The sequence below is a fragment of the Paramisgurnus dabryanus genome, chromosome 4 (assembly GCF_030506205.2).
Source record: "Paramisgurnus dabryanus chromosome 4, PD_genome_1.1, whole genome shotgun sequence".
Lineage (NCBI taxonomy): Eukaryota > Metazoa > Chordata > Actinopteri > Cypriniformes > Cobitidae > Paramisgurnus > Paramisgurnus dabryanus.
The window spans coordinates 555502-576204 of NC_133340.1; the positions used below are offsets into that span (position 1 = coordinate 555502).

Genomic DNA, 20703 nt, shown 5'->3' on the forward strand with positions numbered 1-20703 from the left:
AAACCTATTAACCAAAGTGTCTGGTTATCCAACACAATGTCCAAAAGCAACTAAAGTGTTAGAAGACTCCTCAATTTCTATGCCATCATCTCCTACAATGACAGTAGAGATATCAACAATAGGGGAAGTATCAGCTATTGCAATGAGTACCAGAGCTGTGACACAAGACACAGCAAAAAATTTAATAAAATCAACAACTAATCCATGAAATAACATGCATCTTGTCAAAATAAGTGCCTGCTACACATGCGTCGAAAGGGTTTATGAAAAAAGAAATGCTTACGTTCACAAAATACTTGGGTAACACTTTATTTTGATAGTCCACTTTAAACATTTTACTAATTATAAGTAACTTTGCAACTACTTATCAACTACCACTCTTTAGAGAATTAGTAGACTGTCTGCTTTATATCTACTAACACTTTATTGGGATGATATCTCAACAAACTTTCAACTGACTATAAGTATCTTTGCAGGTGCATGTCAACTTATTCCACTAACCCAAACCTCTTCCCTAACCCCAACCTTTATAGTCTACTAATACACTAATGACAGTTAGTTGACGTATAGTTGCAAATTATTGAAAGTTAGTTGACATGTAGTTGCAAAGTTGTTTATAGTTAGTAGAATGTCTAAAGTGGACAATCAAAATAAAGTGTAACCAATACTTGCAACACACTCACTAAACAGTAAACTCTGATTACACATGAGATTAAGCGAGTATCTAGCAAACGCGAGCGTCACTTTTATCATAAACGCTTTAGACGAGTATGCAGCAGGCACTTATTTTGACAAGAAGCATGATGCATAAAGGTTCACGACACGCCAAACACATACTTTGACATAAGGTACCACACACATGACGGGCTAAATAAATGTTGTTTTGATTTGATTTGATTTGAATTTATTTAATTGTATCAAGCACAATGTCTTACACATAAACACAAAAAAGACATCAAATACAAGCGAGGATAAAAACACAATAAAGTCCGAGACTTATTTCCATTTTTGTTAACTTAGTTTAGTTAGTTAAGTCAGCTAAGTTAAGTTAGTTGGTTTAGTTTAGTTTAATAAGGTTAAGTTAGTTAAGTTAGTTAAGTTAAATCTAATCATAGTTAATTCATCATTTCATACAGAAAACACCACACAGGGCTGGCGCTACCAATAGGCATAGTAGGCAAATGCCTAGGGCTTCAAGCTTGGAGGGGGGCCTTTGATAAGCCTATTATAAGCAAACTCATCTGTATGATTTCATGATTTAAACTAACTAAATCTAATGATTAAACTAACCAAACCAATTTAACTTAGCTTATCTTTATGCAACTTAACTAAACTAGTAGCTAAACTAACTTAACCTTACATAACTTACCAAACTAAACTAATCAAACTAAGTTGACTAACCCTAACCTAACCCTAACTAATTCAACTAACCTTAACTTAACTAACTTAACTAACTAAACCTAACTAAACTAACAAAACAAACTTAACCAAACTAAACTAAATTTACTAACTAAACTAAACTAAACCAAACCTAACAGACATACAAAACCTAACTAAACTAACTTAACGTAACTTAAACTAACTAAACTTACTAAACTCACTAAACTTACTAAACTAAACCTAGCTTAACCCAACTAAACTAACTAACTAAACTGACTTAAACTAACTAAACCTAACTTATCTTAAATACATGTTGTTTTGATTTGATTTAAACTAACTAAACTTACTAAGCTCACTAAACTTACTAAACTAAACCTAGCTAAACCTAACTAAACTAACTAACTAAACTGACTTAAACTAACTAAACATAACTTATCTTAAATACATGTTGTTTTGATTTGATTTGAATTTATTTCATTGTATCAAGCACAATGTCTTACACATAACCACAAAAAAGACATCAAATAAAAACACAATAAAGACCGAGACTTATTTCCATTGTGGTCCTCAGGACAAAAAACATAAACAATAACAAAACATAAAAACAAATTCTCATTTATAAATAGAAAATAAAATAAGTCACTGTCTGCCACTGGTATATACATATTATAGATAGTCATTGGCATAAAGAATGTTTTTGAAAGAAGCACATAGCCAGGGGAGTTTCCCTGCAAATGACGTACTTATAGATCTTTCTACAGATTATAAAGACATACTTTAAATATAAAGGGCTGACTTATGACTACCCAGCTACATTGTTTGACGTGATGCTTATTGTATTTACAGTGCCTGTTGAGGTCATGACAGCAGTTCAGTCCACTCACACATTAGTTACAAAAGATGCAAACCTACTAACCAAAGTATCTGGTTATCCAACACAAAGTGCAAAAGCAATTACAGTATTAGACGACTCCTCAATTCCTTTGCCATCATCTTCTATAGTGACAGTAGAGATAATAACAATAGGGCTAGCATCAGCTATTGCAATGAGTATCAGAGCTGTGACAAAAGGCACACACACAAAAAAATGAAATAAAATAACAACTAATCCAGCAGTAACAGAGGCAACTTTAACTATTGCTGATGCAGCTGCACAAACATCCATAACTACACTAACACATGTGGAAGCACCACTAATCACAAAATATGAAACCTCAGTAGTCGCAGGTGTGTCAGGGACTAAAAATAACATCTAAAACATTTACAATCTTAACTATGATAACATCACCACAAACAAAAATTAAAACTGAACTTTAAGTAACATTAAATGAAGTCTAGCATATAACAACAGGTTGGACATATTATGCTCATTCACTAATTTCTCAACTAATTCTTGTAATATTACCCTTCAGTATCTGCCTTGCCTCCTATTGATGTTAGAAGCTAGAGCAGATAATGCAAAATATTTATACACACTATAGACAGTTTCAGCGGTAACAACGTAAACAATGTTTTAAAAGCAGCACAGAGCCAGGGTTTACCGTCTTTAGGGAGTTTCCCTGCAAATGACGTACTTGTATTTCTTTCTGCAGATTATAAAGACGTACTTAAAATATAAAGGGCCGACATATGACTACCCAGCTACATTGTTACACAAAATAAAAATACTCCTTAAGACTCCTCAATTCCTATGCCATTATCTCCTACAATGACAGTATAGATATCAACAATAGGAGAAGTATCAGCTATTGCAATGAGTACCAGAACTGTGACACAAAACACAGCTGAAAATGAAATGAAATCAACAACTAATCCTGCAGTAACAGAGGCAACTTCAACTTTTGCTGATGAGGCTCCACAAACATCCATAACTACACTAACACCTGCAGAAACCAACTGTGCCACTAATCACAAAATCTGCAACAAAAACCTCAGCAGCCGCAGGAGTGTCAGGGGCTAAAATAACCAACATGATCTGAAAAATGCGGAGATCAGTGAGAATGCCACGGAAAAATAAGCAAAAATTCTGTGACTATCCCATGGATCTCCTCATTTTTCCGTGACCCCACCACGGACTTTCTTTTCCATGCGATTCTTACAGATTGGTTACTCAACTGCTTTTTCCTATTTTCAAACTATTGTCGCTTCGGTTTAGGGTTAGATTTGATGTTTGCGTTAGTATGTCACTTTAAGTATCGTATAAATTTTATACAATTTTTTCGGATTAATGTTTTTATATTTTCTAATCTTTAAACAATTGTCGCCTGGCGGTAGGGTTAGAGATGGGTTTGGGTAAGGATGGCGATTAATGTAAATCTAACCCTAAACCAAAACAACATTGATAAGAAAATAGGACAAAACAGTTGAGTAACCAATCCGTGAGAATGCCACGGAAAAGAAAGTCTATGGTGGAGCCACGAAAAAATGCCAAGATCCGTGAGAATGCCACGGAAAAAATAGCAAAAAATTCTGTGATTATCCCACGGAAGTTCGTGAGATCAGGTTGAAAATAACACCTAAAACATCTACAACCTTAACAATGCTAACATCACCACAAACAAGAATTAGCATTGTAACATCAAATGAAGTCCAGCATGTAGTAACAGGTTAGAGATATTTATGCTCATTTACTAATTTTTCTAATATACTAAAACTTTCCCAGGTGAAATAGAAGTTCACTTTCATAGTAAGTGCACTAACGTTGTACAAAACATACTAAAAATTCATCGTTGTATGAAGTGTCAACTAAATAAATTTTTTAATACAGAGAATCAATAACAACAGAATCTCTCTAGAGTAGATTATTTCTGATAACAAGCTAAAAAAAATACATTACATTAGTTTAAATCAAAGCTAAAGCGTATCAACTAATAGCTAAAGATCAACGAATTCTTGCCTGTCTGCCAAACCTCTCGCACAGCAGTGATCCCTGCTCGCCATTCCCCTGGTCTTTAGGAAATTGAAACATTTTTACTTTTGACAAGGTATTTGTTCCAGAGGTCACTAACCAGGCCGATAAACAAACACAGACAACAGAAGTTAATTTAGGGCCAGTCGCGAAACCGTGGCAAGGCGCATACATCTGATGAAACCTATATAAACTGTGTGGTCCAAAAGCCAAAGACTGTTAGCGAAAAATGTTTTTATTTGGTATTCCTCAAATTAAAACGAATTATAAGTATTTTATAAAAATTATAAAAGCACCTTAACCTCATGCTTGTTTTATTTCCGACAGACAAAACCGTTAAAACAACAATGCAAGAGGTTACAACAGAAACAGTGACGCAATCTGGCTCAACTGCAGAGGAAATCACAAGAACTTCTGAAAATCCCAAAATGAACACAACACATGAAACTCCCAACAAAATAACAGAGTCTGTATCTGAAATGGTACCATCACCAGCAACCATATCAACTGGAGTAGCAGAATCAAATGGTAGTGCAGCTACAACAAGATCAACAGGAGTGTCATCAGCATTCCCAGCAACTGCATCAGGGACAGACAGTTCTGCTTCAATAGCGCATACTACACTGGAAGAACAATCAACATTTGCATCAATTACAGCTAATGAATCAGGGACAAGAACCGCAGCAACTGTTATAAATGAACCAGAAACACATCCGACCAAGACCACACGAGCTGAGCATGAATCTGCTACACAGGTGAAGCCAGTTACTGTGGCTCATACCTTAGAGGGACAGACCTCTGGCATTAGAATAACACAAGAGCCTGCAACACAAATTGATAATGATTCTACTCCTCCTAAAACCTCAGCATCAGAATTATCTCATGTTACAATGGAGCCTTCACCAGGCAAAACTGAATCTGGAACACAAGTTTCCGTTAACCCACCAACAGAAGCTTATACCTCAGAAGGATTTACAACTGTCATCAAAGTAACTCAAGAGACTGTTACACAAGCTGATAATGATACTGCATCAACAGCACATATTACTAACACTGAAGAATCAACAAATGTGACTACTACAGCAAGTGTACCGGGTACCCACCCATCAGTAAATACTATAACTGAAATGGATACCGATGTAACCCAGACTACACCAGCTGAGGGTTCATCCTCTGTAATAAATTCTGCAACAGAAGAAACAAGCACAACAACAACAGGCCTAGCAAAGATGTCTACTCTTTCCAAAACTTCAATCTCTGCACCAGATTTATCTCATGTTACAATGGAGCCTTTACCACACAAAACTGATTCTCAAACACAAGTTTCTGTTAACCCACCAACAGAAGCTCATGCCTCAGAAGGACCTACAACTGTCTTCACAGTAACACAAGAGCCTGCAACACAAGTTGATACTACATTTAAGGAATTAAACACAGAGGGACTAACAAATGCACCTACTATAGCAACTGATTCAGAAACAAGCACATCAGCAAGTGTTAAAAATGAATCCAAGACTACACCAGTTGAGGATTCATCCCCTGCAATAAATTCTGCAACAGAAGAAACAACAACTTGGCTAGCAACGGCGTCTACTCTTCCTAAAAGCTCAACCTCGGCACCAGATTTATCTCATGTTACAATGGAGCCTTCACCAGACATAACTGATTCTACAACACAAGTTTCTGTTAACTCACCAACGGAAGCTCATGCCTCAGAAGGACCTACACCTGTCTTCACAGTAACACAAGAGCCTGCAACACAAGTTGATACTACATTTAAGGAATTTAACACAGAGGGACTAACAAATGCACCTACTATAGCAACTGATTCAGGAACAAGCACATCAGCAAGTGTTAAAAATGAATCCAAGACTACACCAGTTGAGGATTCATCCCCTGCAATAAATTCTGCAACAGAAGAAACAACAACTTGGCTAGCAACGGCGTCTACTCTTCCTAAAAGCTCAACCTCGGCACCAGATTTATCTCATGTTACAATGGAGCCTTCACCAGACATAACTGATTCTACAACACAAGTTTCTGTTAACTCACCAACGGAAGCTCATGCCTCAGAAGGACCTACACCTGTTTTCACAGTAACACAAGAGCCTGCAACACAAGTTGATAATGATACTGCATCAACAGCACATATTACGTTTACCAAATCAAACACAGAAGAATCAACAAATGCAACTACTACAGCAAGTGTACCAGGTACCCACACATCAGTAAAGGCTATAAATGAAACGGATACAGATGTTACCCAGACTACACCAGCTGAGGGTTCATCTACTGTAATAAAATCTGCAACAGAAGATACAAGCACAACAACAACAGGCCTAGCAAAGGTGTCAACTCTTTCCAAAACTTCAACCTCTGTACCAGAATTACCTCATGTTACAATGGAGCCTTCATCAGCCAAAACTGAATCTGCAACACAAGTGTCAATGAAGCCAGTAACAGAAGCTCATGCCTCAGAAGGACCTACAACTGTCATCAAAGAAACACAAGAGCCTGCAACACAAGCTGATAACGATACTGCATCAACAGCACATATTACGTTTACTGAATCAAACACAGAAGAATCAACAAATGTGCCTACTACACCAAATGAATCAGGAACAAGCACATCAGCAAGTGTTGTAAATGAATCAGAAACAAGTGCATCCAAGACTACCCCAGTTGAGGGTTCATCTGCAATAAATTCTTCCACAGAAGGTATGAGGACAACAACACCAGGCCTAGCAAAGATGTCCACTCTTCCCAAAAACTCAATCTTTGTACCAGAATTACCTCATGTTACAATGGAGCCTTCATCACCCAAAACTGAATCTGCAACACAAGCATCAATGAAGCCAGTAACAGAAGCTCATGCCTCAGAAGGACCTACAACTGTCATCAAAGAAACACAAGAGCCTGCAACAGAAGCTGATAACGATACTGCATCAACAGCACATATTACGTTTACTGAATCAAACACAGAAGAATCAACAAATGTGCCTACTACACCAAATGAATCAGGAACAAGCACATCAGCAAGTGTTGTAAATGAATCAGAAACAAGTGCATCCAAGACTACCCCAGTTGAGGGTTCATCTGCAATAAATTCTTCCACAGAAGGTATGAGGACAACAACACCAGGCCTAGCAAAGATGTCCACTCTTCCCCAAAACTCAATCTCTGTACCAGAATTACCTCATGTTACAATGGAGCCTTCATCACCCAAAACTGAATCTGCAACACAAGCATCAATGAAGCCAGTAACAGAAGCTCATGCCTCAGAAGGACCTACAACTGTCATCAAAGAAACACAAGAGCCTGCAACAGAAGCTGATAACGATACTGCATCAACAGCACATATTACGTTTACTGAATCAAACACAGAAGAATCAACAAATGTGCCTACTACACCAAATGAATCAGGAACAAGCACATCAGCAAGTGTTGTAAATGAATCAGAAACAATTGCATCCAAGACTACCCCAGTTGAGGGTTCATCTGCAATAAATTCTTCCACAGAAGGTATGAGGACAACAACACCAGGCCTAGCAAAGATGTCCACTCTTCCCAAAAACTCAATCTCTGTACCAGAATTACCTCATGTTACAGTGGAGCCTTCATCACCCAAAACTGAATCTGCAACACAAGCATCAATGAAGCCAGTAACAGAAGCTCATGCCTCAGAAGGACCTACAACTGTCATCAAAGAAACACAAGAGCCTGCAACAGAAGCTGATAACGATACTGCATCAACAGCACATATTACGTTTACTGAATCAAACACAGAAGAATCAACAAATGTGCCTACTACACCAAATGAATCAGGAACAAGCACATCAGCAAGTGTTGTAAATGAATCAGAAACAAGTGCATCCAAAGCTACCCCAGTTGAGGGTTCATCTGCAATAAATTCTTCCACAGAAGGTATGAGGACAACAACAGCAGGCCAAGCAAAGATGTCCACTCTTCCCAAAAACTCAATCTCTGTACCAGAATTACCCCATGTTACAATGGAGCCTTCATCACCCAAAACTGAATCTGCAACACAAGTGTCAATGAAACCAGTAACAGAAGCTCATGCCTCAGAAGGACCTACAACTGTCATCAAAGAAACACAAGAGCCTGCAACACAAGATGATAACGATACTGCATCAACAGCACATATTACGTTTACTGAATCAAACACAGAAGAATCAACAAATGTGCCTACTACACCAAATGAATCAGGAACAAGCACATCAGCAAGTGTTGTAAATGAATCAGAAACAAGTGCATCCAAAGCTACCCCAGTTGAGGGTTCATCTGCAGTAAATTCTTCCACAGAAGGTATGAGGACAACAACACCAGGCCTAGCAAAGGTGTCAACTCTTTCCAAAACTTCAACCTCTGTCCCAGAATTACCTCATGTTACAATGGAGCCTTCATCACCCAAAACTGAATCTGCAACACAAGCGTCAATGAAGCCAGTAACAGAAGCTCATGCCTCAGAAGGACCTACAACTATCATCAAAGAAACACAAGAGCCTGCAACACAAGCTGATAACGATACTGCATCAACAGCACATATTACGTTTACTGAATCAAACACAGAAGAATCAACAAATGTGCCTACTACACCAAATGAATCAGGAACAAGTACATCAGCAAGTGTTTTAAATGAATCAGAAACAAGTGCATCCAAGACTACCCCAGTTGAGGGTTCATCTGCAATAAATTCTTCCACAGAAGGTATGAGGACAACAACACCAGGCCTAGCAAAGGTGTCAACTCTTTCCAAAAACTCAATGTCTGTACCAGAATTACCTCATGTTACAATGGAGCCTTCATCACCCAAAACTGAATCTGCAACACAAGTGTCAATGAAGCCAGTAACACAAGAGCCTGCAACACAAGATACTAATAATTCTTTATCAACAGCACATGAATCGAACACAAACAAATCAACAAATGCAACTACTGCAGCAAGTGCACCGGGTACAAACACATCAGCAAATGGTATAAATGAAACAAAACCAAATGCAACCAAGGCTACACCAGTTGAAGGTTCATCTGTAAAAAATTCTTCAACAGAGGGTACGAGGACAACAACAACAGGCCTAGCAAAAGTGTCCACTCTTCCCAAAAACTCAACCACGGAACCAGAATTACCTCACGTTACAATGAAACCTTCACCAGCCAAAAGTGAATCTCCAATACAAGTTGCGCCAACTGCATCAAAACCAAATGCATCAGCTACAACTGTAATACTGGATTTGTATACTGCTCCTCCTTTTCTTAATGAGGGAGGCATAGGCTTAACATTCAGTCTAAATGACACTTTTGAGCCAACATATAAGACCAGAACAACCCCTACCTTCCTTATTCTGGCCAATAAAGTGGTTAACATGGTAAGGCTTTTTGGTTTCACACATTTACATTTACACATTTGGCAGACACTTTTGTCCAAAGCGACTTACAGTGCATTGCAAGGTATACATGTTTTCAGTATGTGTGTTCCCTGGGTTCAAACAGATGAACTTTCGCGCTGCTAACATAATGCTCTACCACTGAGCTATACAGGATCACATTATGATAAAAATATATACATATTATGTCACACACTCCTTTTTGTAAAATTCCCATAAAACCTCAACAGTCTCATCAATTGAGACGTTTTTTATTTTCTTAGCAATGTGACACACCCCCTAATTGTAGATGGATGGTATTAGCATAGTTTCTACCCTTTAGTTGTGCAATGTCCACCATTGTCTCCATGCTGGAGCAAAATGAATGTCTTGTATGCAGTTGAGGTGTTTTGTTTTTCTGAGAGGGTGGGCACTTGAGACTTATATTATATCTTGTTTAATAATAGGTGCCTTTAGGAAACTAATAAGACACCTCTAAAGTTGTTTACACGCATTAGCAACTTGTATTTCACTCATGTAAAATGCATTAGTATTTATTCTTTATAACTTATTACTAAATTACTTTAAATGTTATGTATTTTATTTATGCTTAAATGATCATATTTTCCATTATATGCAGATAAACAAACTTTACAAGGAAAAGTTTAAAGAATTCAAACGGTCAAGAGTCAACAGTTTCTCGTAAGTATGAAACAGTACATTCTTGAAATATGCTGGGTTATACAGGGACGAACCCAAAAATGGGTTAAAACAAACCAGAATTCGAACATATCTTTTAGAAAAAAAAAACTTTATTGTCATTATAAAATATAATGACATTTGTTTAGAAATGTGTGTTATAATTGCTTTGTATCTTTTTCCTGATGGAAGTGGTTCAAACAGTCTTTGAACTGGGTGAGTTGAATCCTTGATGATGTTGCTAGCCCTTTTATGCAGACGGCTAGCATAAACGGTGTCCAGATTGGGAAGCTGGATTCCCACAATGCTTTGTGGGGTCTTGACTATCTGAACCAAATCTCTTCGATTCTGTGTAGTGCAGTTGGTATACCACACTGTCACACAGTGGCAAAGAATGCTTTTGATATCCTGTTGAAATTTACCAAATGCTGAGAAGGTACTTGGGCTTTCTTGAGTTTTTTCAGGAAGAAAAGCCTCTGCTGAGCTTTCTTTATTACATACCGAGTATTAACAGTCCATGTTAGATTGTTTGTGATAAACAGGCCCAGCAATTTAATGTTGGTAACTTCCTCTCCATTCATATAGAGAGGGAAAGGGGTCGTTTTTCTGTAGTCTGTGATGATTTCCTTTGTTTTGGTGGTGTTCAAAACCAGGTCACTATCAGAACACCACTCGACTAGGTGTTGAACCTCTTCTCTATAGTGCGTCTCGTCATTTCATACACACGCCACCATCTTTAAAGCCAATGCTGGGTTGAAAATAACCCAACACTTTTTAGAGTGTAGTCTTTCAACAACTATCATAAGGCTGACTTTAATTAGTACAATGATTACATTATAACTAAATTGTAATAGCAGATGTGCATGATTTCCCCATGTTTTACAGGAAGGGATCAATTGTAGTTGATATGACTCTGGTCTTTGAGAACACTTCTGTAGTCCCAAGCATCCTTCAAGTAGAAGATGTTCTATACAATGCTGTTGAGATTGACAATCCCATGAAAGTCATAATTGGAACAATTAAAGCAGGTGAGTTAGTGAATACCACAAATTAGCATAATAATTTTTACATTTAGATTACATATATTTTGTTTATTTCTAAGATCCTAATTTTGTGAATCTGTTTTAATTCTGCTATTTCAATTACAGAGCCTTTAGCTACTACAACTGCAATTACCACACCTAGTCATGCAAATATTGTACAAAATACTACTATGAACTTGACAGCAATCACAGGTATAACTAACAGTATTTTCGAACAACAGTTGGGCTTTTTCAGGTTTATTCAAAAGCGTTACAGTAATATTCATTTCTGTATGTTGTGTGTGTGGAATACCCAAAAGTATTGTTTCCTTTGACACTTTGCTTACAGTTTACAAAAAGGTTGCATTCGTTAAAATTAGTTAATAAATTGCCTGACATAAATGAAATATTTTGATTAGCCCTGACCTTGCAGTCAACTATTAAAAAATCTTTCTTTAACTTTTCAGGGCACACAAACACGGCATCTACATGGATGATTCACTATTCAATAGTGGCTATAACTGCCACCATCATTGTTTTTGTAACTCAAGCTTAACAGATTCAAACTAAGTGCAAGGCAAGCTGATAAAGAAGATGCAATACAGTTACATTTTAGACATAATATTATTATGTTATATTAACCTTAACCAATATTTTTACGGGTTATGGTGCATTAAGGTTATGGTGCACCAGTTACCTTCTGCACTTTAATTCAGAATAAAATGGTTTTATTAAAATACTGATTTTTATTTTTATACTGTGTTGTATACCATAATTATAACATAAACTGTTTTGAACCAGAAGTTGGTTGATAAAATAGGAAAATGGTGACTATTTTAAAGATACTAAAATAACACAGTTTTAATTTATCTGGGATTGGGATTTTTCTTCATAAAACAATTCAAATATTTACATTTCTATTATTTTTTAGTTTGGAGTTAAGCTGGAGTTAAAAAAGGGGGGAAAGAAACATGAATACAGACTATAGCAATCCTCTTCATTGTTTGGGTCATTTTTTGTTGGATTACAACTTAAATTTGCAAAATCAGATTACTAAAATAAAAATAATAAATTAAAGAAACATATATTTAACAATAATTATTTTTTCAGTATTGTTAAATGCTTATATAATTTTGCTTAATGTCAATGAACTTATATTATATGGGTATTCTGTTTTTCTGGGTTCATCAAATTAAAAAGTTAATGCATTTTGACAGAAGTCTTATTTTTTCCAACTGTTTTTGACTCTTAATAAACAAGATAAGTCTTCACCCTGTGTTGCTAAAAACTGTAAAAAAAAAAAAAAAAATACTTTTAACAGAAAAATAATGTTAAGGATAGATTATTTTCAATCCAGCACTGGTCAAAATGGGATGAACCCAAACCTGTCATGACTGGGAAACAGGAATCAGGACGCAAGTGCAGGGTTCACCATGAAATAAATAACATTTAATAACAGATGAGAAACAAAACACGAGTAGCAAACAACGGGCAGGTAAATAACACAGGAACACGCAGTACATGGAACACAGGAACAGACATGGAAGTTACGATAATGACAATGATCCGGCGACAGGTGAGAAACAGACAGCAGTATAAATACACAACACTTAACAGGGAACAGGTGTGATGAATCAGTCCGTGAATGTCCAGGTGACGTAATCGGAGAGACAAACAAAACATGACACGGATCACCGTGACATGACCCCTCCCTCTACGAGTGGCTACCAGACACTCACATAAACAAAACCAACACAAAAGTCTGGTAGCGAGAGTCCAAGGGAGGGGTGGAGGGCTTGGGGACCCTGGCGAAGCCGGCAGCCGCCGGGATGAGACCAACAGGAACGGTAGGCCGGACTGCGCCAGGAGAACCGGAGCGATCGCTCCGAGAACCGAGGCAGACGAATTACCCCCCTCCTGGGAATCGCCGACGATCAGCTGCCCCCGGAAGTCATCTCCCATCCCCTCGCGGAAACGGAGACCCTCTCACGGTAGCCACCCCGGGGAAATGATCGGGCGTGGTCCGTTCCGGATCCCCCTGCGAGCAGGATGGTGGTCCTCCGAGGGACCGTCGACGACGACTCAACCGTTGGGGGACCGCCTGGGCCGATCCTCCTCCCGCATGCTCGCAGGAGCGAGCGATCGCTCACGGTGGTCCCCAAGAGACATCGGGGTTCATTCCCCATCAGCCCCGATGTCTCTTGGGGACCACCGTGAGCGATCGCTCGCTCCTGCAAGCATGCGGGAGGAGGATCGGCCCAGGCGGTCCCCCAACGGTTGAGTCGTCGTCGACGGTCCCTCGGAGGACCACCATCCTGCTCGCAGGGGGATCCGGAACGGACCACGCCCGATCATTTCCCCGGGGTGGCTACCGTGAGAGGGTCTCCGTTTCCGCGAGGGGATGGGAGATGACTTCCGGGGGCAGCTGATCGTCGGCGATTCCCAGGAGGGGGGTAATTCGTCTGCCTCGGTTCTCGGAGCGATCGCTCCGGTTCTCCTGGCGCAGTCCGGCCTACCGTTCCTGTTGGTCTCATCCCGGCGGCTGCCGGCTTCGCCAGGGTCCCCAAGCCCTCCACCCCTCCCTTGGACTCTCGCTACCAGACTTTTGTGTTGGTTTTGTTTATGTGAGTGTCTGGTAGCCACTCGTAGAGGGAGGGGTCATGTCACGGTGATCCGTGTCATGTTTTGTGTATTGCACTGATCCGTCTCACCTGGACTCTCATTGACTCATTAAGCCAATACACCACACCTGTCTTATGTTTAATTGTCTTTGTATTTATATGCCTTGTTTCTGTCACACCGGTTGCCGGTAGATTGTCTTCGATACCCTGTCTGTTTCCTGTGTTCGTGTTCCTGAGTTTCTGTATTCACCTTGTCAGCCCTCGTGTTTTTATTATTAAATGTTATTTATTTGGAACCTTGCGTTTGCGTCCTGTCTCTCCTACCCCAGTCGTGACAAAACCTGGGGTTAAATTAACCCAGACATTTTTTATATTTGACCCAACAATGGGTTAAAACAATACAGCATTTTTGGTTGAAAAAAAGAATAGATTAAATTCCAACGGGTTGGGTTCGTCCCTTTTTGACCCATTTCTGGGTTGAAAATTATATATTTTATTTATTTATTACCAGTTACATTTACATAAGGGTGTTTATACATTTCATGCTGTTTTATGAATGTTTACAGTTATTTACAACTTACCCTCTTGCACCATATACAAGTATATTTTGGTCCATCATGTGGTTGTTCATTTCTATAAATATAAACATTTTATCAATATTTTTAATTAACAAACCAGATAATCTAAACAAAATTATAAATGCAACACTTTTGTTTTTACCCCCATTTTTTTTTAAGTTGAACACAAAGATCTTTTTTTATGTACACTAAAGGCCTATTTTTCTCAAATATTGTTCACAAACTTAATCTGTGTTATTGAGCACTTTACCTTTGCCGAGATAATCCATCCACCTCACTAGTGTGATATATCAAGATGCTAATTTGCAGGGCCGGATTATCCATAGACGGGATTTGGCGAGTGCACCAGGCAACCCAACATTTTGAAATCACAATGAGCTCACAAATAGCTCACACTGTGAATTATCATCTCGTGATCATGATCTCGTGTGATCTCACATGTTGACTGGGCTGTAGATTGATTAGTATGTTAACATATGAAACAAGAAACACAATGCGTTTCAAGAAAATAATGACCGCTTTAGGAATTTACTGACCACGTGTAACCACACCAGCCCAGGACTTTCACATCCAGCATATTTACCTTCAAGATCATCTTATACCTGTTACAGCAACTTCACACAGCATTTAAAAGGAGTTGACTAACATTCCACATGCCACAATCAACAACCTGATCAACACTATGTAAAGGAGTTGTGTTGCACAACGTGAGTCAAATGGTTTCGGGCCCCCTCTGACCCCCCAATACAGTAAAACTGCACATGGCCTTTTAGCGCCTTTTATTGTGGCCAGCCTAAGGCACACCTGTGTAATAGTAATGCTATTTGTGTACATAGTAAAAGATTATTTAGTTCAGCTAATGAAAAATGGGGGGCAAAAACAAATGTTTTGCTTTTATAATTTTGTTTATAAGTTCAGTGTGTAAACTTGTATTGTCTGTATAGCAGTATAGATTTGCTGTCCTCTGAAAATAACTTAACATACAGCCATTAATGTCAAAATAGGTAGCAACAAAAGTGAGTACACCCGAAGTGATAATAGATGTAGTGAAATGAAATAAGGCAGGGCTGGATTTGAATTTGTCCATTGAGATCTGATTGGATCGTTTGAAGTTGGGTCGGGTTGCTAATTTCTAATCGCAATCTTCTCCCGGACCTCACCCACCTGCAATACCATATGACCAGAGGCGCCGCAAGCAATTTTAGGCCCTATTAAAGAATACTGGGTTGGGCCCCCAACCATACCCATTTCGCAGCAAACACACAATCCTTCAAAATCTTTGTCTGCAATTTAATAATGCAGACCTATTTCTTTTGCTATTTTTTTACCACATTTATCAGTATTTATAGAGACCTACAATGTCTGCAGCTAGGATGATTTATTGTGCACATGTAAATTTAATTGAAAAATACAATACAGTAATCAAATATTCAGAGAAAATGCAACATTCTTAGACAAATATTAAAGATAATTAATAACCCTGCCTGTGAAAACCCAGCTGAAGTATGTATTTGTGGTTTACTGTTTTCTACATAAAATCATCCTACATAATGTAAAGAACCTTCATTGAAAATATAAACTTGATATATTTAATATTGACAGAGTAATCTCATGTCAGTGATTGAAATCATAGTGAAATACTTGAAATCAAACTGTGATGCTCTTTATCTCACAATAAGATTTGAGACTTTATAGTCTGATTTTCACTGGCAGTCTTATTAACATACTGTATACTTGAGCTGTTACACACCAAAAAAATGTAACATTTAAAATATGCATTTAATATTTAATACAACTATATAAATCATCATGCGGGGTATGTTTGACTCCCCTGCTGTAGATGCTGGAATGGCATAAAGGATGAAGAAGAAAAATGGCAAACAACAACAATGCATCTTTTCTAGAAATTGACCTTCTGCCTTAAATAAGACTGGTTCAAAAATGCTTGACCAAAACTTGTATTATAATTATTAGCATTATTTATAAGGTTTATAACAGGTTTCACACACCAGCAGCTTCAGTGAAGCAAAAATAACGACAGATCATTGAAACAGGGAACAGCTATACTCCTAAATGATTCTTTAGATTGTTTTTATCAAAGGGACTCTAAAATGAAATGAAAGGACAACTATTGCAGATTACAGCATACATTTCTATTGATTTCTTAAAGCTGTTGCAAGGTGAGAAGCTTTAATATACATTACTGGACTAGTTCAGCATTCTTGGCATTTCTGTTATATCACAGTCAACTTGATTCTCGACTGCATAAAATACTTCCTTGGCATATTGTATTACAAAACATTGGAGTGTGTAACCGATAGCATTTCTAGTTTATGTTAACTATCATATACGACTATGTTAATTAAAACAGCTTATAAGGGCTGACTTCGTATAAGATAACACAAAACAGGGAACGTGCACCTTGTTTTTTTAAAATGGGGGGAACAGATCGAAAACTTTACAGTGGAAAGAAAACTGCACTGTAGAATTTCCCTAAGCTTACGGCGTCCCTGCATATGACCGGAAGTAAAGAGAGATCGTTTTGAGGAGGGGAGGAGATTTGCATTTTTGATTAAACATTATGAGGGCACATGAATAAAAAAAAAAATTATAAATCTCAAAGATAAGTCATTTGTAAAAAATACCACAATATTACAAAACAAATTATGTTTTTCATTTTATTTTCATTCTGACTTTAAATTACCTGTACTAACATGTACCAACAATGAACAATGTTGAATAACTGAATAGGCATTAACATATATTAATAAATAATAAAAAAAATAGTTCGTTGTTAGTTAATGTTAGCTAATGAATTTACTAATGTTACCATTAATATTGTGTAAAATTTCTTCTCTAGAATTACAATAATGTTGAAAACATTTGCAGAAAATAAGGACAAGATTTCCCCTTTATTTAAAGAAAAACCTCATAAAACAGTAAGTACACAATATGTTTAGGAACAGTTTTAGATTCTGTTACTCAAAGGTTAAATAAATCTGTTCATAACAAAGCAATTCCATTTTAAAATGTTAACATACATGTATAATATTTATTTGTGCAATTACTGTTGCATGGAGGAATGTTCAGAGTCGGTGTAAATGTAAAAACCTATCCTCATTATTTCTCCAACTCAGTATACACATAGACATAACAGAGCTATAAACAAAATGTCATTAATCAGACATACAATACATTACCTGGCTCTAAATATAAGACTACTGTTTCAGATAACTGTTACAGCTTATGACGTGGTGCGCAAAGTACAATAAGTTGTTGGTTCTGAATGCTAACTAAATAGTACGTAATGAGTGTAAAAGATTAAAGATGACATGATCATTCATAATATGTTTTGATGTAATCAATGCAGGAATAGTTTTTCTTTGATTCTTCATGAATGTGGTGCTTATAGGTTGATCACTCCTGACAGCAGAAGTGATGCTAGAGTCATCAACAGAACTGTGAGCATACTAGTGATCACTCGAGAACTGGAGGACGCTGTAAAAAAGGAAAGATTTTTATATTGCTGTGCAGTGGAATCTACTAAATCATACTTTAAAGAAATTGATCATTAAATAAAAACACACATCTAGAAATATTTACTAACCCGTGTTTCCTGATGAGTCTGTAACTTTGATGGATTTCTGATCGATATTGAAGGTGAAATTTCCATTTTTAATTCCTGAGATAATTGTGTCGACCACATCCTGTGCTGCAACTGTACCGCCAGTGCTGTTAAACTCAAGTGAACTGCTCGTCACAATGGAGCCTTTGCTGAAAACACACAACAATATGGGCTCAATTTTTTTAGATGATAATGTGAAAATAATAGATGAAGCTGCTCTATATAATAAAACCCTGTTATATTATAAATAAACATTGAAACAAATAATCAAACAAAAAATAAACAGTAGTAAGTAAACTTGCCATGATGGAAAGGAAACAATGGATTTCTGATTTGTTTAAGATTTTACTATTTTATTCAATTTATTACTAACAGTTTATTTACCTGAATTTCTGAATTAGCATTTGCAGATAGTTTGTAAAACGTTTCCTGAAAACACTACCAAACTGTAAGAGACAAAAGTAATAGTTAAATTTCATTATGATTTTCATTCATTTATTTCTTTTAGATACATTTAAATATGACCACTGGTTACATATTTTACCTGACTGATGATTTTTGTTTTTAGAGTTGTAGCATCAGATGAGGACATATTTGACAAGGTATCATTGAAGGTGTCCACAATGCTGAATACTAAAGTAAACAGTGCAGTATTTGAGGTAGTATTTGTGGCATTAGTAGGTGTCACGGGTGTAACTGTAGAGGAAAATAAAGAGAAAATTAGACACATTTTCAAGTCCAGTATTTTAACAAACGGAAAACAATTTTCTAACACGGTCTCATTGGACAAATTAGCATTTTTTTTAACCAAGTCATCTAAGCCACATATCACAATACTAATCATTTTGTAATGACACAATGGCTGATTTTCGTGAATGAGCGCTCCATCATGGACAGCAAGCTAAACAGTGTTCACCTTTTATTAATGTTTACAGTAATTACATGGATATAAGTGTTGCTCTAAGAAAGGATGTATTAATTTAATTTTACACAAAATGTGTTGTCCTTAACTAGACACAAAACGTGTTGTTTTAATACAGCCGTTTTAACAGTGCATGTATACTGTGTTATAAAGCATTTTTTAAGGACTTTCACACAGATATAAAATGTGGTCACCAGTGTTGGGGAAAGTTACTTTTAAAAGTAATGCATTACAATATTAAAGCAACACTATGTAGTTTTTTTACCTTTAAATAATGTCTCTAAAATTATTTCAGTGATAGAACAACTTTTAACTGGACAAATTGTACTGTTGCTGCAACCTGAGCAGCCTCCTAGCTGCTACAAGCACACTCTGAAAGTGGCGGTGGAGGGTAGGAAACACAGCCCCGCCCCTCCCCCTCCCTGCAGAAGAGTGTCTGATACCAGGCACTGTTGCGCTTTTCAACCACATGGGGGAGCTGTAAGTCATTTCTACATGGAAACTACATAGTGTTGCTTTAATTACTCGCCAAAAAAGTAACTAATTGGGTTACTTAGTTACTTTTCATGGAAAGTAATGCTTACGTTACATTTACGTTACTCTTGCGTTACTTTTTCTTACTTGCCTGAGGCTTGATCTCTTTCAGGCCTTGCAGGTTTTTTTTTTTATCGCAAAAATGTAAAGCTCTGGCCTGCCATCTCCGTTTCTGTCTCAAACTGGGCGTAATACTATGTTAATATGTTCAGTTTAATTCAGTACATTATTTTATGTTTAATCTGAATTTATTAAACTGAAAAGTAACTTGCATTACTTTTTAAAAAAGTAACTCAAATATTAATGTGTACATTAATAAAGTACTGCGTTACTTTACTCGTTACTTCAGAAAAGTAATATTATTACGTAATGCAAGTTCCTTGTAATGCGTTACCCCCAACACTGCTGGTCACAGACAGTTGTTCAGCCAAAACCTTTACTGGTAGAAAGTACATGCAAACAAACACTGACCAGTTGTGGCAGGTGCCGTAACGTTGATGGTGTCATTGCTGATTTTGATGGTCACATTTCCATTTGCAAGTGCATCGATAAGGACTTGCTTCACGTCTGTGGTATTAGGAGAAGTGCCATTGTTGTCAAATTGAAGAGCTGAATCTACCACAATAGAGCCATTGCTGACAGGAAACAACCACAGTAAGACATGTGCAAATAATAAATGAACAAACTACTAAATGAACAAATAATCTGTTAGAATACCAATCATTCTGATAAGTAAACAATAGACCAACCAACCAATATAAGTAATCTTCTACAATATTATTTACCTGATTTTCTTAATAACCATCCGGAGAAACTTTGGAAAACGCTTCTTGTAAACTGGCTCAATCTACAACAGATTGAAAAACAGGTTAAAACAAATATCTGGCTTTACATCCATAAATCTGTTTTACTGTGGTCTTCATTTACAAGCAAACTACTCATTTTAAACAATTTAACTGTTTTTTAATTAAATCCACTGCTACTGAAACTAAATAAACAAAAAATAAATAAATACTGGGTAAATCTAACA

The 20703-nt window shown here is 37.1% G+C and overlaps 3 protein-coding genes across 4 annotated transcripts in view; 2 read left to right on the forward strand and 1 right to left on the reverse strand.

Annotated features, from left to right (window-relative positions):
- Positions 1-12612, forward strand: part of LOC135785882 (uncharacterized) — a 38758-nt gene extending 26146 nt beyond the window's left edge. Inside the window, exons 9-14 of one of the 2 annotated variants that reach the window (XM_065295510.2) lie at positions 4616-8337; positions 8647-9675; positions 10313-10374; positions 11257-11399; positions 11520-11606; positions 11861-12612. In XM_065295510.2, coding sequence (XP_065151582.1) covers positions 4616-8337; positions 8647-9675; positions 10313-10374; positions 11257-11399; positions 11520-11606; positions 11861-11949 — 5132 coding nt within the window. In that variant the 3' untranslated portion in view covers positions 11950-12612. Of the gene's footprint in view, positions 1-4615; positions 9676-10312; positions 10375-11256; positions 11400-11519; positions 11607-11860 lie in introns of both variants that reach the window. The other variant, XM_065295509.2, reaches the window with a different exon arrangement.
- The window catches only part of LOC135785885 (adipose-secreted signaling protein-like), a 260005-nt gene that overhangs the window by 50110 nt on the left and 189192 nt on the right, over positions 1-20703 (forward strand). The window lies entirely within an intron of this gene.
- On the reverse strand, positions 17612-20566 carry LOC135786160 (uncharacterized). The gene is made up of 6 exons (XM_065295850.2): positions 20459-20566; positions 20145-20308; positions 18762-18913; positions 18602-18663; positions 18200-18366; positions 17612-18090 (listed from the first exon to the last, which is right to left on the reverse strand). The coding sequence occupies exons 1-6, from the start codon at positions 20476-20478 to the stop codon at positions 17999-18001; spliced, it is 657 nt and encodes a 218-aa protein (XP_065151922.1). The 5' UTR covers positions 20479-20566; the 3' UTR covers positions 17612-17998.